We start from the raw sequence: 14908 nt of genomic DNA on the forward strand, positions 1-14908 counted from the left end.
TTGCAATACTTTGATTGGTTGATGAAAATGCCATCCTTTAGTTGCTTGATTTGAAGTCCAAGAAAATAGTTCATCTTTCCCATCATGGACATTTCAAATTCTCCTTGCATTATGGATGAGAATTCTTCACATGATTCTTTGTTGGTTGATCCGAAGATGATATCGTCAACATAAACTTGAACTAATAGAGTATGGTTCTTAATTTTCTTTATGAACAATGTCTTGTCAACTTTACCTTTTTCAAAGCCATGTTCGCATAAAAAGTTGCTAAGACGATCATACCATGCTCTTGGTGCTTGCTTTAATCCATAGAGTGCCTTTTTCAACTTGTAGACATGTGAGGGATGCTTGAAGTCTTCAAAGCCCGGGGGGTTGTTTAACATAGACTTCTTCATTGATATAGCCATTCAAGAATGCGCTCTTGACATCCATTTGAAAAAGCTGAAAATTTAAAGAGCAAGCATATAAATTACCTTTGAAGCTTCTTGTTCTTGATGGACCAAATAAGTCCATGTGTAACAGTTGTAGTGGCCTAGAAGTGGATACCACATTTTTGGATGTGAAAGTTGACTTGGTTTGCTTCCCCTTTTAACATGCATCGCAAAGCCTATCTTTGATAAATTTTATCTTTGGCAATCCAATGGCAAGGTCATGTTTTACTAACTTATTCAAGTGCTCCATGTGAATGTGAGCAAATCTCTTATGCCATAACCATGAGTCGTTGTTATTTGCCACAAGACACTTAACCTTCAAAGAAACATCTTCAAGGGAAATCATGAAAATATTATTAATTCGCTTACCTATAAGCATTACCTCTTGTGTGATTTCGTCTTCAATTAAGCATTCATCTTTTGTGAACCTTATTTTGAATCCTTTGTCACAAAGTTGGCTTATGCTTAAGAGATTGTGCTTTAGTCCTTCGACATATAGCACATCTTCGATGGATATGAAATTTGGCGCACCTACTTTGCCTATGCCAAGAATTCTTCCTTTGTTGTTATCTCCATAAGTAACATAACCCTTGGCCTTAAGCTTTAGATCTGAAAATTTGTGCACATGACCGATCATATGCTTGGAGCACCCACTATCCAAATACCAAAGATTTGTTGTGGCCTTCAAGCATACCTACAAAACAAAGTTAAGTTTTGTTAGGTACCCAAATTGCTCTAGGTCCTTTATAATTAGTTCCTTTCTCAACCCAAACATAATGCCCTTTTGCTACACTAAAATTTCTAATGTAGCAAGTATTAAGTGTATGGCCAATAATACCACAATAAAAACAGGTTGGTTCAAAATTGCTTTTATATCTAGGAACGAAAGACTTTTTCTTGATAAACTTTTTCTTTTTAGGATGTTGATGCACTACTTTTGGTGTGTTGTCTCTTTCTTTTGGAGGTTGATCCTTAGGCCTTACAAAGATAGTTTTACTTGTACTTGGTTTAGAAAATTTGGAGTAACCAAGTCCACTTTTGTCATTTGAGTACCTTTGTTGACTAAGAACCCCTTCCAAACCAATTTGTCCTTTTTCATATCTTTCAAGGACTCTTTTAAGTTGGACAATTTGGAACGAGAGAGACTCATACTCTAGACATACAAGATTCTTCTTTTCACTAATCATCTCTTGTTTCTTATTTTCAAGAACTTCAATCTTCTCTTCCAAGGAAGAAATTTGTTTCTTTTGAGACAATATAGTTTTATAAAGAATTTTGCATTCATTTAGCAATTCATTAATTGAATCTTGTGCATCATTAATTGCATCGGAGGTCGGTTAAGTGATTCTGGTCATCAACATTAGACTTTTTTGTGTAAACGTGAATTTATATTAATATCAATTGATCCTATTTCGAAATTATGTATCACTTAAACTGCTTAACAAAAAAATTTACAAAATACATTGAGGTGCCAATCCAATTTGCGTCTCCTATCAATTGATACACATGAGCGCCAATTGAATTGACTGCACCACGTACCCTTGCCAATCCAATTGGCGCCTACACTCTATTTTTAAAAGGAGGCGCCAATTGGATTGACGCATACTCCTAAAATTGTGATAGTTTGAATTTTTTTAAAAAAATAGGGTTATTTGAGTTTTATTTTAAAAAATTGAATTATTTTCGTAAAAATTTCATGTTATTGTCTTTAAAATTAATTATGATATAAATTTATTAGAATAAATATAAATATATTTAACAAATTAATAAAAAACAATTCATTAAATTTTTGTATTAAGATTATTATGAACGACGGTTTAGAGCTAAATAGTTAAATTTAGTAAATCATTTATAATAAATCTATTGTAATATTTAACATTCTAATAAAGTCAATATCTTTTTAATAATTAAACAATTATAATTAATTGACAATAAAAATGATATATATAAATTAAATTATTATATTTATTTAAATAAATTAGAAAATATATTAATAAAAGTTGTTGAAGGCAAAAGGTATGCCAAATTAAATCCTTATACAAAACTACCTCGGTTAAAAGTTTCATAATTTTTAGAAATAAGCTTGATTAGTTTAAATTAACTTTATATTTTTAAAATTTTCTTTTTTTTTTCTTTCAAATTTAACATGTTGATTTATAACCCTTAATTTAAGTTAAAATTTTAATTTAACATACTCGATGACATAAATGTAATAATGTAAAAAATCAAACTAAATATGTATCAACTCTTTATTATTATTATTATTATTAGACAGTTCTAAATAAATAAAATAAAATGAGATCAGTTGGATTTGGATTTTATTTTAATTTAAAATCTAATTTGATTTAAAAAAAAAGAAGTATATATATTGGTATGATAATAGTCATAAAAAATGCATGTCGTTTCGTCCTCTTCAGACGTCGTTTTAAGTTCACCTTTCTTCAACCCCTAATTTCAGTTGTACTGTGTTTTCCTTCCGAAAGAATTGCTTCTTCTTTCTATCACTCTAACTTAGATCCTTTCTTTCCTTTCTTTCTCGAATAATCAAAATCTCAAATTATACAAATAATCAAAATCTCAAAATCAAAACCACAGAAAATCGATTTTCGATCACTCCAATGGCGACTCCGAAACCCCAACGAACTCCACAAGAAGTGGAAGACATCATCATCCGCAAAATCTTCCACGTCACCATCACCGGAGAATCCAACTCCGCCACCGCAACTACCGATTCGAGAATCGTTTATCTTGAACTAACCGCCGCCGAGATTCTCAGCGAAGGCAAAGACCTTCTCCTCTCTCGCGAGGTTATGGAGAGAGTCCTAATCGATCGTCTATCCGGAGATTTCTCTGATTCCGGTGCTGAAGCTTCCACGTTTCAGTATCTGGTTGGTTGTTACAATCGCGCACATGATGAAGCGAAGAAAATCGTTAACATGAAGGATAAGAATGTTAGGTCAGAGATGGAGAATGTTGTGAAGCAAGCTAAGAAACTGTGTGTTTCTTATTGTAGGATCCATCTGGCGAATCCTGAGCTTTTTGCGAGTAAGAATTCGAATTCTGATACTAGAACATCTCCTTTATTGCCGTTGATTATATCGGAGTGTGGTGGAGGCGGTGGAATGGGGGTTTTTGGTGGTGGAAGTGGTGGGGGAGGAGTGAGGAGTCCTCCAGGGTTTTTGGATGAGTTTTTTAGGGATCCTGATTTCGAAAGTTTGGATAGAATTTTGAAAGGGTTGTATGAAGAATTGCGAGGGAGTGTGATGAAAGTTTCTGTTCTTGGAAATTTTCAGGACTCTCTTAGGGCTTTGTTGTTTTTGGTTAGATTACCTGTTGGTGCAAAGTCTCTTGTTAGTCATGAGTGGTGGATTCCCAAAGGTGTTTATATGAATGGTCGGGCTATTGAAATGACTAGCATTTTGGGTCCCTTTTTTCATATCAGTGCTATTCCTGATCAAACCTTCTTCAAGAGCCAGCCTGATATTGGGTGAGATTCGAAGTTTCAATTAGTTTGATTATGTGATTTTTTTTACTGTTTTTGGAATTCAATTTAGTGTTGTTAAATGGCGGCTATATACTATAGCGTAGTGTAATTTGAACAAATCGCTCCCGCAATAAGTTATTTGGTACAAAATATTGTCATATAGTGATGCTATAGCATTGCTGCATTGCAAATTTTGATCAAACAACTAAATTTCATAATCTGCGATTGACATTAGTGGTTTAAATGTTGGTTAGGAAATGAAGCGATGGTTTCATTCATGTACTTGATTGAACTATCTGTTGTTTTCATTGTATGGACTGTGTATATAGTTTTTTCTGGGGTTCAACTGTTGGTTATGTTTTAGTCTTGCTTTTTTCATTGGTGAGAAAATGAAGATAATGGTAATAAATGAGTGTCGCTTTCAGTTGTGCGAACTTGGTTCAACTAACTGATTGGGTCAATAGCTTAATTCAGCCCTTGTTCATATTGGTTTTGTCATGAGAAGTCTAGTTTATTAAAATAAGCTTATTCATGAAGCTCATATTGAAATCAATTTAAAAGACAATATTGGTAAGTTGTGAGAGAAGTTTAAGTAAGTTTTAGAAAAGGTATTCAAATGCCACTCGGTTAAAGTCGACTCGAGTAGTTTTAATTTATTTACGACACAATGTCAAGGAGGGTATAATTTTGATGGGCTTATTGGTTCCCCATCCCTTAGATTCATAGAAACAAATTGTTTGTGGTCAATATGTTGGTCTTTCAGCATTTTATTCGTTGATGGTAATGAAGTGAACCTTAAGGATATTCCTTTCATTGAAGCTTCAGAAGTATTAATCAATTTCTTGAGCCTTAAAACTTTCTAACTTTTAGATGTGTCGAGATGTGGGGAGATTTCTTATTGCTTCTTGTCATTTTCTGTGCCGAGCTAGCAGTACTGCACCGGTACTCTCACAATAAGAAAAAAAAGCGAAAAATGTTTAAAACTCATTCACCTTAACAGGTGGATTCGTTAGTTATGTTCAGTCACTACCCTGAGTTGCCTTAGTCGTTTATCTTTATTTGGCAGCATTTGCTTGATTAAGGAACTGCAACTTAACTACCATGCCCTTCATCACTGTGAGCAGTAACAACCAGTGTTAGTTATAGGCACAATGTTGTCTCTCGATTTATAGAAACTCAATTGTTTACCTAGAGGATGGTTATATTTTTCCTTGCCTCTTGCACTGTGTGTATTACAGACTTGCATTCATTTGTACCATTTTCACTGTCTTTCATTTCAATCTATTCTTGCTTCCACTTGCCGATTTTACCCCTGTTTCTAATATTACTACTTTACTCCACGGACATTGGTAGTGAGGGAGATTCATTTGTATGAGTTAACTTATGGAGTACTACTGAGTTGGCTTCTTTTTTAACATATTTTTTCTCCTTCAAATCCAGGCAACAGTGCTTTTCTGATGCGTCAACTCGGCGACCATCTGACTTATTATCTTCATATACCACCATCAAAACTGTCATGAATACCCTATACGATGGCCTATCTGAAGTACTCCGCAACCTCCTTAGAAGTACAGATACTCGTGAAAATGTACTTGAGTATCTTGCAGAAGTGATCAATTTAAATGCATCTAGGGCTCATATACAGGTAAATTTCTTTCTTATCTGCATTGTGAAAAACAATGAAGCATGAAGAAATGAGTAAAATTGTATTTTAATAACTTATTTCTTTTTCTTTTTTTTTCATTCCTTTTCCCATTACTATTCATATTCAGTCTGAAATTCAGTGTTTTCTTTTTGAACTTACTCCAATTCGTTTTTTTAATCTTTCTTATGAGACTACACATTACATTTTTTAAACAGGTTGACCCAATTACGTGTGCAAGTTCAGGCATGTTTGTAAATCTGAGTGCTGTCATGCTTCGCCTCTGTGAGCCATTTTTAGATGCAAATTTAACAAAAAGGGATAAAATTGATGCTAAATATGTTCACCACTCAAACCGGTTGAAGCTAAGGTGTGAGGCTTTTGCATATTTAGATTTTAAAATTTCTTATTGAAGTTTCATGTATCAATCTATTGATAACTTTTGGTTATGATCTTGTTTTAGTGGGTTGACTGCCCTTCATGCGTCATCAGAAGAAGTTGCTGAATGGCTTACTAGTAAAAACCCAGCTAAGGCAGGGGAAAATAATCAATATAATGATGGTGAGAAACGTCTGCAACAATCTCAAGAGGCCAGTAGTTCTGGTAGCAATAATGCTAGTGAGCTTTCAAATGAAAATTCTGCACGTGCAAAATATTCATTTATATGTGAATGCTTCTTTATGACTGCCAGAGTGCTCAACTTGGGGCTTTTAAAAGCATTTTCCGACTTCAAACACTTAGTTCAGGTAATTACATGTATGTTACTTTAGGTAGAATTAAAGGTTAGGTATTCTTATATTATGGGGGATAAATTTTAATACTGTCTTAATTCTTATATGCTTTGAATGCTATTTTTCAGGATATTTCTAGAAGCGAAGATACTCTATCTACACTTAAAAACATGCAGGGGCAGTCATCCTCTCCTCAATTGGAATTGGATATAACTCGACTTGAGAAAGAGCTGGAGTTGTATTCGCAAGAAAAGCTTTGTTATGAAGCTCAGATATTGAGGGTAGGTCATATATCTTCTCTTTGGAGTTTTGTTATTTCTGTAAAATGTCCATCACACCCACACCCACACCCACACCCTTAGGTAGCGTTTGACTCAGACAGAAGTAAATGGATCCACACACACACACACACACACACACACACACTAGAGGCATGTGAGAATTCTGTTGAGTATGGGTCGGTTTGTCTGAGATAGAAAGAAAACAGATTCCTTCTCTGCACACTGCAGGAGTTTTTCGTTCTTTTATTTTTAATTTCCATTTCACTTTGTAAAATGCTTGGTTCTATATCAGTTCCTAGGGTAGAATAACCACACTCGTATTTTCCTTCCTTTTCAAATGTGGTTTGAACAACTGATTTGTGGCAATCAAATACTGATGGGCCGTCCCTTCATCTGGGAGACGATATATTGTTTTGTTTTAGTGCTACTAATTTGATCAACTTAATGACCTCCTAGAATATGTATTTTACTATAGCCTTTCAAGGGTTCTTGGATTACTTATGGTTATATTATCTACTTTGAGGGGGGAGTATAAATAGCTGTCATAATGTTATTGTATACTGTGTGCTACAAAATGGTATCTACGTGTACATACTCTTGTATTTGACCTTATGCTACAGGTTTTACATGTATTTATACTATAATATAAGTAAAACTAGTTGAGTATAGTGTTGTTTATTTTTACCCTGTCACAAATGGGTTCTCTTTCTTATAGTAGTGCTATCATTCCTGGTTTTCATTTGTGACATTAGCTCATTGATGGAACCTGAAGGTATTTTTTACTTCTCAATAAAGAGAAGACTCTTATCAGTGTGGTTACTTTGAAGGATAAGAGTGTCATATTGTATATACGTAAAAGATTATATATTCTTGAGTTTAATCTTTTGCTAAAGTTTGATGCTTGATTCATCTTCATATCATGTAGATTTTTTGTTTTGGCAAAGTTTCAATTTCTCATTTTGACTTATTTGGCTTCACATTATTTTTTTTAGGATAACACACTTATTCAGAATGCACTTTCCTTCTACCGCTTGATGATCGTCTGGTTGGTTGGCTTGGTTGGTGGATTTAAGATGCCTCTACCATCAACATGCCCAATGGAATTTTCTGCCATGCCTGAACATTTTGTAGAAGATGCCATGGAACTTCTAATATTTGCTTCCCGGATTCCAAGGGCCTTAGATGGAGTAGTGCTGGTAGACTTCGTCAATCAGTTATATTTTATTAATCCATTCTCTGCAAAATTCTTCTTATTCATGATTATACTTATGCCTTGATATTCTTGTTCTGTAGGATGAGTTTATGAACTTCATAATTATGTTCATGGGCAGCCCTGATTTTATCAAAAACCCATATCTGAGAGCCAAGATGGTTGAAGTTCTGAACAGCTGGATGCCTCGTAGGAGGTAATTTGATGTCTTTTTTAAATATAAAGTTGGAAGTTTGGTTGTTAAACTTATATCACTAAACCTTGCTCAATAATTTGATGTGTTTGCCTTGCCCTATTCCCTTAATGCAGTGGCTCATCTGCTACAGCTACTCTATTTGAAGGGCACCAACTGTCTCTTGAGTATCTTGTGAGGAATCTTCTGAAACTTTATGTTGACATTGAGTTTACCGGTTCTCACACGCAGGTTAGTCTACAGTGCAAGACAATGACCAGCTTTTTTTTTCATGCTGTAAAATTGTAGTTCAATATCAGGAATATATTTGAATTGTTTGGCAAATGCCTATATTGGTTATTATTTCATTCTGGAGCTTCAACAAGGGGGTCCAATGGTCCATGTTCATATTTACTGAATTATGAGATAAGAGGGTTCAATAAATACAACAACCAAGCCTTATCCCACCATAATCTAATTCCACCATAATGTTTTATTCACATCATTACGTAATTGATCCATGTTAGAGATTTGACAGTTTTATGTCGGCTGTCGACTGCCTACCACAACCCTCTCCTTTTATCCGGGCTTGAGACCGATTACGCATAGCAATGCTAACATAGGCAGGATTAAGATGGTTAAATGAATATTTCATTATACTCCTAAACTTGTGGTGATTGACTAGCAATGTCAGTTGAACTTTTATTTCGAACTGTTTCATTAATTTCTATAGCTCATAGATAATGCCCCGATAATGGTTTTGCATTGTTCAGACATATTAATATACATATTACTTTCAGTATTTGGAATCATTAATCTTTTTGTGTTGTTGAATACTAAAAGAATCCCTAGCTAAATTGTCTTATCTGTTACTTGTTCACTACAGTTCTACGACAAGTTTAACATCCGCCATAATATTGCCGAACTTCTTGAATACTTGTGGAATGTCCCTAGTCACCGTAATGCTTGGAGACAGGTAATACATACAAGATATTTTAATTTTTTGTCTCATGATTCTCTACTTCATTTGGTTTTTGCTGATCTTAATTTTTTTACAGATTGCTAAAGAGGAGGAAAAGGGTGTCTATCTCAATTTCTTAAACTTTCTGATCAATGATAGTATTTATCTTCTTGACGAAAGTCTGAACAAAATTCTTGAGCTAAAAGAATTGGAGGCTGAAATGTCAAATACTGTCGAATGGGAGCGACGGCCAGTTCAAGAGAGGCAGGAAAGAACCCGGTTATTCCACTCTCAAGAAAATGTAAGTCTGACTTTGGTCTATTGAATAATTATATTTCTGCATATATTTTAAAATTAATCTAATAAAATAAACAATGCTTGAAATTTTTAGATTATTCGGATAGATATGAAGTTGGCAAATGAAGATGTCAGTATGCTTGCATTTACTTCAGAGCAGATTACTGCTCCTTTCCTGCTTCCTGAGATGGTACTCTTTCTGCCCAACATTAGCGTGTTATTCTCGTTGTTATTCTCCTTATTAGCTTAATTTTATTTTTTCACTTTTGCAAGGTTGATAGAGTGGCCAGTATGCTCAATTACTTTCTGCTGCAATTGGTTGGTCCCCAAAGAAAATCACTTAGTCTGAAAGATCCTGAAAAATATGAATTTCGTCCGAAGCATTTACTAAAACAGGTTGGCATCGCCTTTGGTTGACCCAAAGGAAAATATAGAAAAGTGCTGTTATACTTTACCTTTATTTTCTGTTATATTGTTACAAGCCCTGTTTTTTTCTTGCATGTTCTTTAGTGTCTGTCTGAATATATATTACCAAAAACAGTGTAGTATTCAACCTCCAGGGTACTAGAATCTTTTGTCCTAATCCTTTTCTTATTTATTATTCATTTTATAATATTAATATTGTTTTTTTTCTTTCTTTCTGAAGAGTGATATTGGGAGGATTCCTCTTTGTATTTTTCATTATGAGATATATAGTTACAGTCACATTGAAGTTTCACATCAATCTCTTTGGCACTAGAATCCTGTGTGCCATTTATATTACATGACACAGATTTTATTTTCCCGAGAGCTAACTAAACTACAATTTATTCATTTGAAGATTGTGCATGTATATGTTCATCTGGCTAGAGGTGACACAAATTCCATCTTCCCATCTGCTATCTCAAAGGATGGCCGATCATACAATGATCAGGTTAGTTTTGTGAGACTTTTAACATACTGCAATTGTTCTCCAGTAGTTTCTGATCTGTGCTACCATAAGCCATTAAGCTAATGCAATCTGACTGCGAATTTGCTGCAGTTGTTCAGCTCTGCTGCAGACGTCCTTCATAGAATTGGCGAGGATGGAAGAATTATACAGGAATTTATTCAGCTTGGTGCTAAAGCCAAAATTGCTGCTTCAGAGGCAATGGATGCCGAAGCTACTCTTGGAGAAATACCAGATGAATTCCTGGATCCAATCCAAGTATGCTTTAAACATTTTATTCTCTGTGCCCGAACGTGTCTATGTTTATGGCGAGATCTTAATGTAGCAATGACTAGCTGCATGCTTGTTTTTCATTATGTTTCAAGAAAAACGTACTTTTGTTTTTGCTAAAGCTGTAAATTATTAGTTTTTATTATTAATGATTTTAAATACAGAATATGCAAATTTAAATGCACTAAGAATATATGATTTTTTTTATGCGTTGCAGTACACTTTGATGAAAGATCCGGTTATCTTGCCTTCTTCAAGGATCACAGTTGATCGTCCTGTCATCCAGAGACATCTTCTCAGTGATAGTGTAAACCCCTTTGACCTGTTATTGCTTATTAGTGATGTTCATTCTGAAAAAAGGATCCATTATTTATGCTTTTCGATGTGGTTATTTGTGCAGAGTGACCCATTCAATCGTTCTCATCTTACCGCTGATATGCTGATTCCTGATGTTGAGCTCAAAGCAAGGATTGAAGAGTTTATCAGGTCCCAAGAAATGAAGAAACACGGTGGTGAAGGCCTAAGCTTACAAAGTACCAAGGCCACCATTCAAACCACAGATAGTGCGGAAATGTTGATTGATTAGGAAAAAGTATCAGAGTTGCCGAACTTCTCAAACAGAATATGGATCTCTATCTTGCACATAAAGTTATTAGGTGTGGAACTTTAATTAATTTAATCATATTCAATTTTTATTTTTGAAATTTCAAAGTAATGTTTAGATATTCAAAGCTGTAAGGATATTTGAAACGGTTAATGTATAAATGTCATGAGATTGAATTCTATGATACAATCCGCCCATTGCTTTTCCCATTGCTTTTCTTTAGCACATCTTGACTAATGCTCTCAAATGATTATATAGATGTGATCTTGGTTATAGCTTTTTTTTTTGTTGTAATGGTAGCAGACTTAAACTTATTAAATATGTCTTTGGCCCTAAATCAAATTTGAGAAATCAGAAGCTTTTCATTGATTTTAGAATTTGTTTGGTTTTACTTTTTTTTAAAATTAAAATGATCATAATTCTATAATTAATGAAAAATGTAGATTTATAAGTCCACCACTTTTATGTTGAAGCATATTCTGCTTCTGCAAACATGTTCTGACATGTTGGAAGCACTGCAAAATTATGTACTGCTCCACCAAGCATATTCTGCTTCTGCTAACATGTTGAAGCTGAAATATAAACCTTCAACTTTTGCTCGCTTAATGATAAAACTAATTGTCATAAAAGGTATGTTTGACTTGGTGGTATAAGATAGAAAAGATATGGAATAATACAACAAGTCTTGTTCCATTGAGTGAAGGCTTATTCTATTAAGTGTGGTTGTGTACATGGATCAAACAAGTTTTGCCATAATGTTGTATACAATATCATCTATTTATCTCGAGGTCTTTTTTTAATAATTTGTTCAATACTAGTAGTTTTTTTTTAGGTTTTTTTTTCTAGGACTAGTTATTTGACTCTTATATTGGGAATTTCTTATCCCGCTCTATGGGGTGGAAAAATATCTTATGAAAATTTTAAAATGCCATTCAATTTTCGGAGATGCATCTTCTTAAATCAAAACGTTAATTGATATAGATCTAGAGATGTATCTGCAAAATATTTTAAAACATATACCATGAATCCCACTCTAAAATGCATTTTACACGTTTATCGTTTTGGAGATGCGTCTCTGTTTAGGGTTTGCAGAGACAGGACTTCGTACCCTATCAGAATAGTGCAAGTTATGTTTCTTTTATGGTTACACATATGAAAGTGATGATTTATAAATGTTAAGAATCTTGTTATGTGGTGAGATTTAAACCATACAATCAATACAAAAAGTGACATATAAATTCATATGGTCCAAAAGTAACATATAAATAAAATCGAGATACACGATAAAGTAAAATAAAGTGAAAATAAAATACAATCCATAATGAATTCAACGTACAACTATTATATACTACTGCGTATGTCAGATTACAGCTCCTCGTGCTCCTCGACATCCATTACCCCCAATCCTCCGACGCTGTCTCCCATATATTAGTGCCTATCGTGCCTTCGTCATAATAACATCTATGACTTGCCTCACCTCAGACCCATAAGGAAAGATAGAAGAAGGAACAAAGACAACGAGGTGCCTGGAAATAGTCTGAGTGTAGTCGAACTGCCGCATGACACACTCAGGCAGATGAGGAAATGTGAGACGTGAGCCGTGAGCCGCAAGCCAACCATCCCGAGTATAACACTATGTTGCCAAATGGTGTCTCACGGTGATCGATATATCTGTTGAAGTGCATATCATCGACAAACAAGCAGTCAAGATACACTCTGAACGACTCTATTGCCTGGTTCCCTCTGAGTGGGCAAATCCAGATGCATATGGCACATCCTTAGTGTAAGTTGGTACACACGCCCAACCGAAGATGCGCATGAAATGTTGGAGGATCCAAGCCTGAAAAGTGTTAGAACACAAGAATCATCAGTAAGGACGTTGCAAAATGCAATGATAACGACACAAAAACATTAAAAGACCAATAACTATTACTGTCAGTAGTGTGATGCTTCCTATGACCTGCTTCGTTTCCCATCTATAACCCTATAATAACTTCGAGTACAAGTAGACCAAACAAGCGGTCCCCTAGTTGTACTCATAGATCCACTCGAAGTCCTCAAAGTATCGTAGATAGACGACATCTGTATAAGTGACACTCTTGTCCATAAAAATACTAGTGCCAATCAAATATAGCAGGTATGCTCTCATATCATACGCTCTATGGAGTCCTGCTTGCTCGTCATTGCTTATAGCCTCCTGAGCTATAAGGATCTCATATGTATATAACTTTTTCAGGAATTCAAACCTAACATGGCATCCTTTGGTTTTTTCAAACTCCTTCATGGCATCCTCTTGGTCAACTCCCAGATTGTCTACCATCATCTCGAGTGCCTTGTCTTTGCTAATCTCCCATGATCTAGAAGTTCCCCCTGATCGGAAGATGCAGCAAACACGACACATCGTCGAGTGTGATAGACATCTCACCAAGCGAGAGATGAAATAACGAGGTCTCAATGTGCCATTTCTCCACGAATGCATTAAGAATCAAGTGGTTGACCGTAACATAACCGGTCATACACAAGTCCTTCATCCCATATAGGGATAAAACATCCTGAAACCACTCCTCATTCGGCTGAGACAAGCCAGTAATCTTCTGCCCATATTTAATAAATTTCAGCGGATCACATTCATGCAGAGAAATAAATCTATGTCAAAAACTTATAATATTATAATAAATGTAATTTAAAAAGAAATAATTCAACTAATTTTACGTCTCCGTACCAGGTCTTTCTGGAAGTATGGTATGGGTACAGAGGCAACAATGACAACTCTATAGGGTCTCATCCAAATGCCTGAGGTGGCACGGGCTCATCATCCTCAACAACCTGAGATGACCCTAGCTCAACAACCTCATCAACCGGTGGTGGCACTGACTCATCAGCATGAGGTCCCTCTGGTCCTTTGGATTGGTTCCTCATGTACCACCAATAACACGGGTACCTCTGGCGTCTGAATAAGTGATACCTAACGCATGCGGGAGGATGGAGGCAATAATGCATTGGTAGGTGAAACCCGTCTCTTATGGGAAGAAGAAGATGGAGAAACACGAGCTCTAGAAGTAGATGCCTCTGCATGGCTAGACTGAACACAAGCCTCCGAAACCCGACTCTTCTCCCTCTGTAATGGTGCATGCTATGCAATCCTCCCGTGCCTCAGTCTATCATCTCTATCAACAATAACACATGTAAGTAAACCAAATAATTAGTATAAGAAACCATGAAAACAAGAAGAAGAAAAATAGACTGATAATTTACGGATCTGGGTATTGGGAATCCAAACGTTGTGAAATTCTAGAGATGCATCTCTGAAATTTTCTGCAACTTTTAAGGTCCGTCAATGGCGGTAATGCAGACCACTAAACCCCAACATAATGGTTCGATCGCTATTTTTAACCATCAAACATGTTCTGCAGTATGTATAAACTATCATTCATGCAGTTTCTACTCATTTATTACCTAAATCATCAACTTCTACTCATTTATATAAAAACTCAAAAAAAACTTTTCAAAACAACAAAAACTTACAAATTTAGAGTTTACTTTAGTGTTGAATAATGTCTATGATGTACTTGATGATGATTGAAGAATCTTTGAACTTGGTTGTTTGATTTTGGGCTTGGTTGATGAAAGAAGCTTTGAGAGAGTTTGAGAAAATTTTGTGCTTTTTTATAAAATAAGGAAGGAAAAGGATTCTGACGTGATTTAAGCTCCAATACCGTCCGGAGATGCAACTCCGAAATAATTTTGAAGATGCATCTCCAGAGTTTTTTAACATTAAGTTAGAATTCTATTTACTCATGGTGCGTCCGGAGATGTATCTCCAAAATCTGGGGGCATTTTAGTATTTTTCACATGGTGCACTAGTAATATATAGGATGCATTAAGAATCTATCATCG

General features: G+C 35.1%; 1 protein-coding gene across 1 annotated transcript; it reads left to right on the top strand.

The window, feature by feature from the left end:
• Positions 1-2831: 2831 nt before the first annotated feature.
• Positions 2832-11200, top strand: LOC127121686 (probable ubiquitin conjugation factor E4). The gene is made up of 16 exons (XM_051052138.1): positions 2832-3918; positions 5356-5560; positions 5776-5927; positions 6021-6303; positions 6417-6569; positions 7562-7765; positions 7863-7975; positions 8089-8203; positions 8838-8927; positions 9010-9213; positions 9304-9399; positions 9483-9605; positions 10030-10122; positions 10231-10395; positions 10625-10714; positions 10808-11200. The coding sequence occupies exons 1-16, from the start codon at positions 3050-3052 to the stop codon at positions 10991-10993; spliced, it is 3141 nt and encodes a 1046-aa protein (XP_050908095.1). The 5' UTR covers positions 2832-3049; the 3' UTR covers positions 10994-11200.
• The last annotated feature ends 3708 nt before the right edge of the window (positions 11201-14908 follow it).

Source organism: Lathyrus oleraceus, chromosome 1, assembly GCF_024323335.1.
Source record: "Lathyrus oleraceus cultivar Zhongwan6 chromosome 1, CAAS_Psat_ZW6_1.0, whole genome shotgun sequence".
Taxonomy (NCBI): domain Eukaryota; kingdom Viridiplantae; phylum Streptophyta; class Magnoliopsida; order Fabales; family Fabaceae; genus Lathyrus; species Lathyrus oleraceus.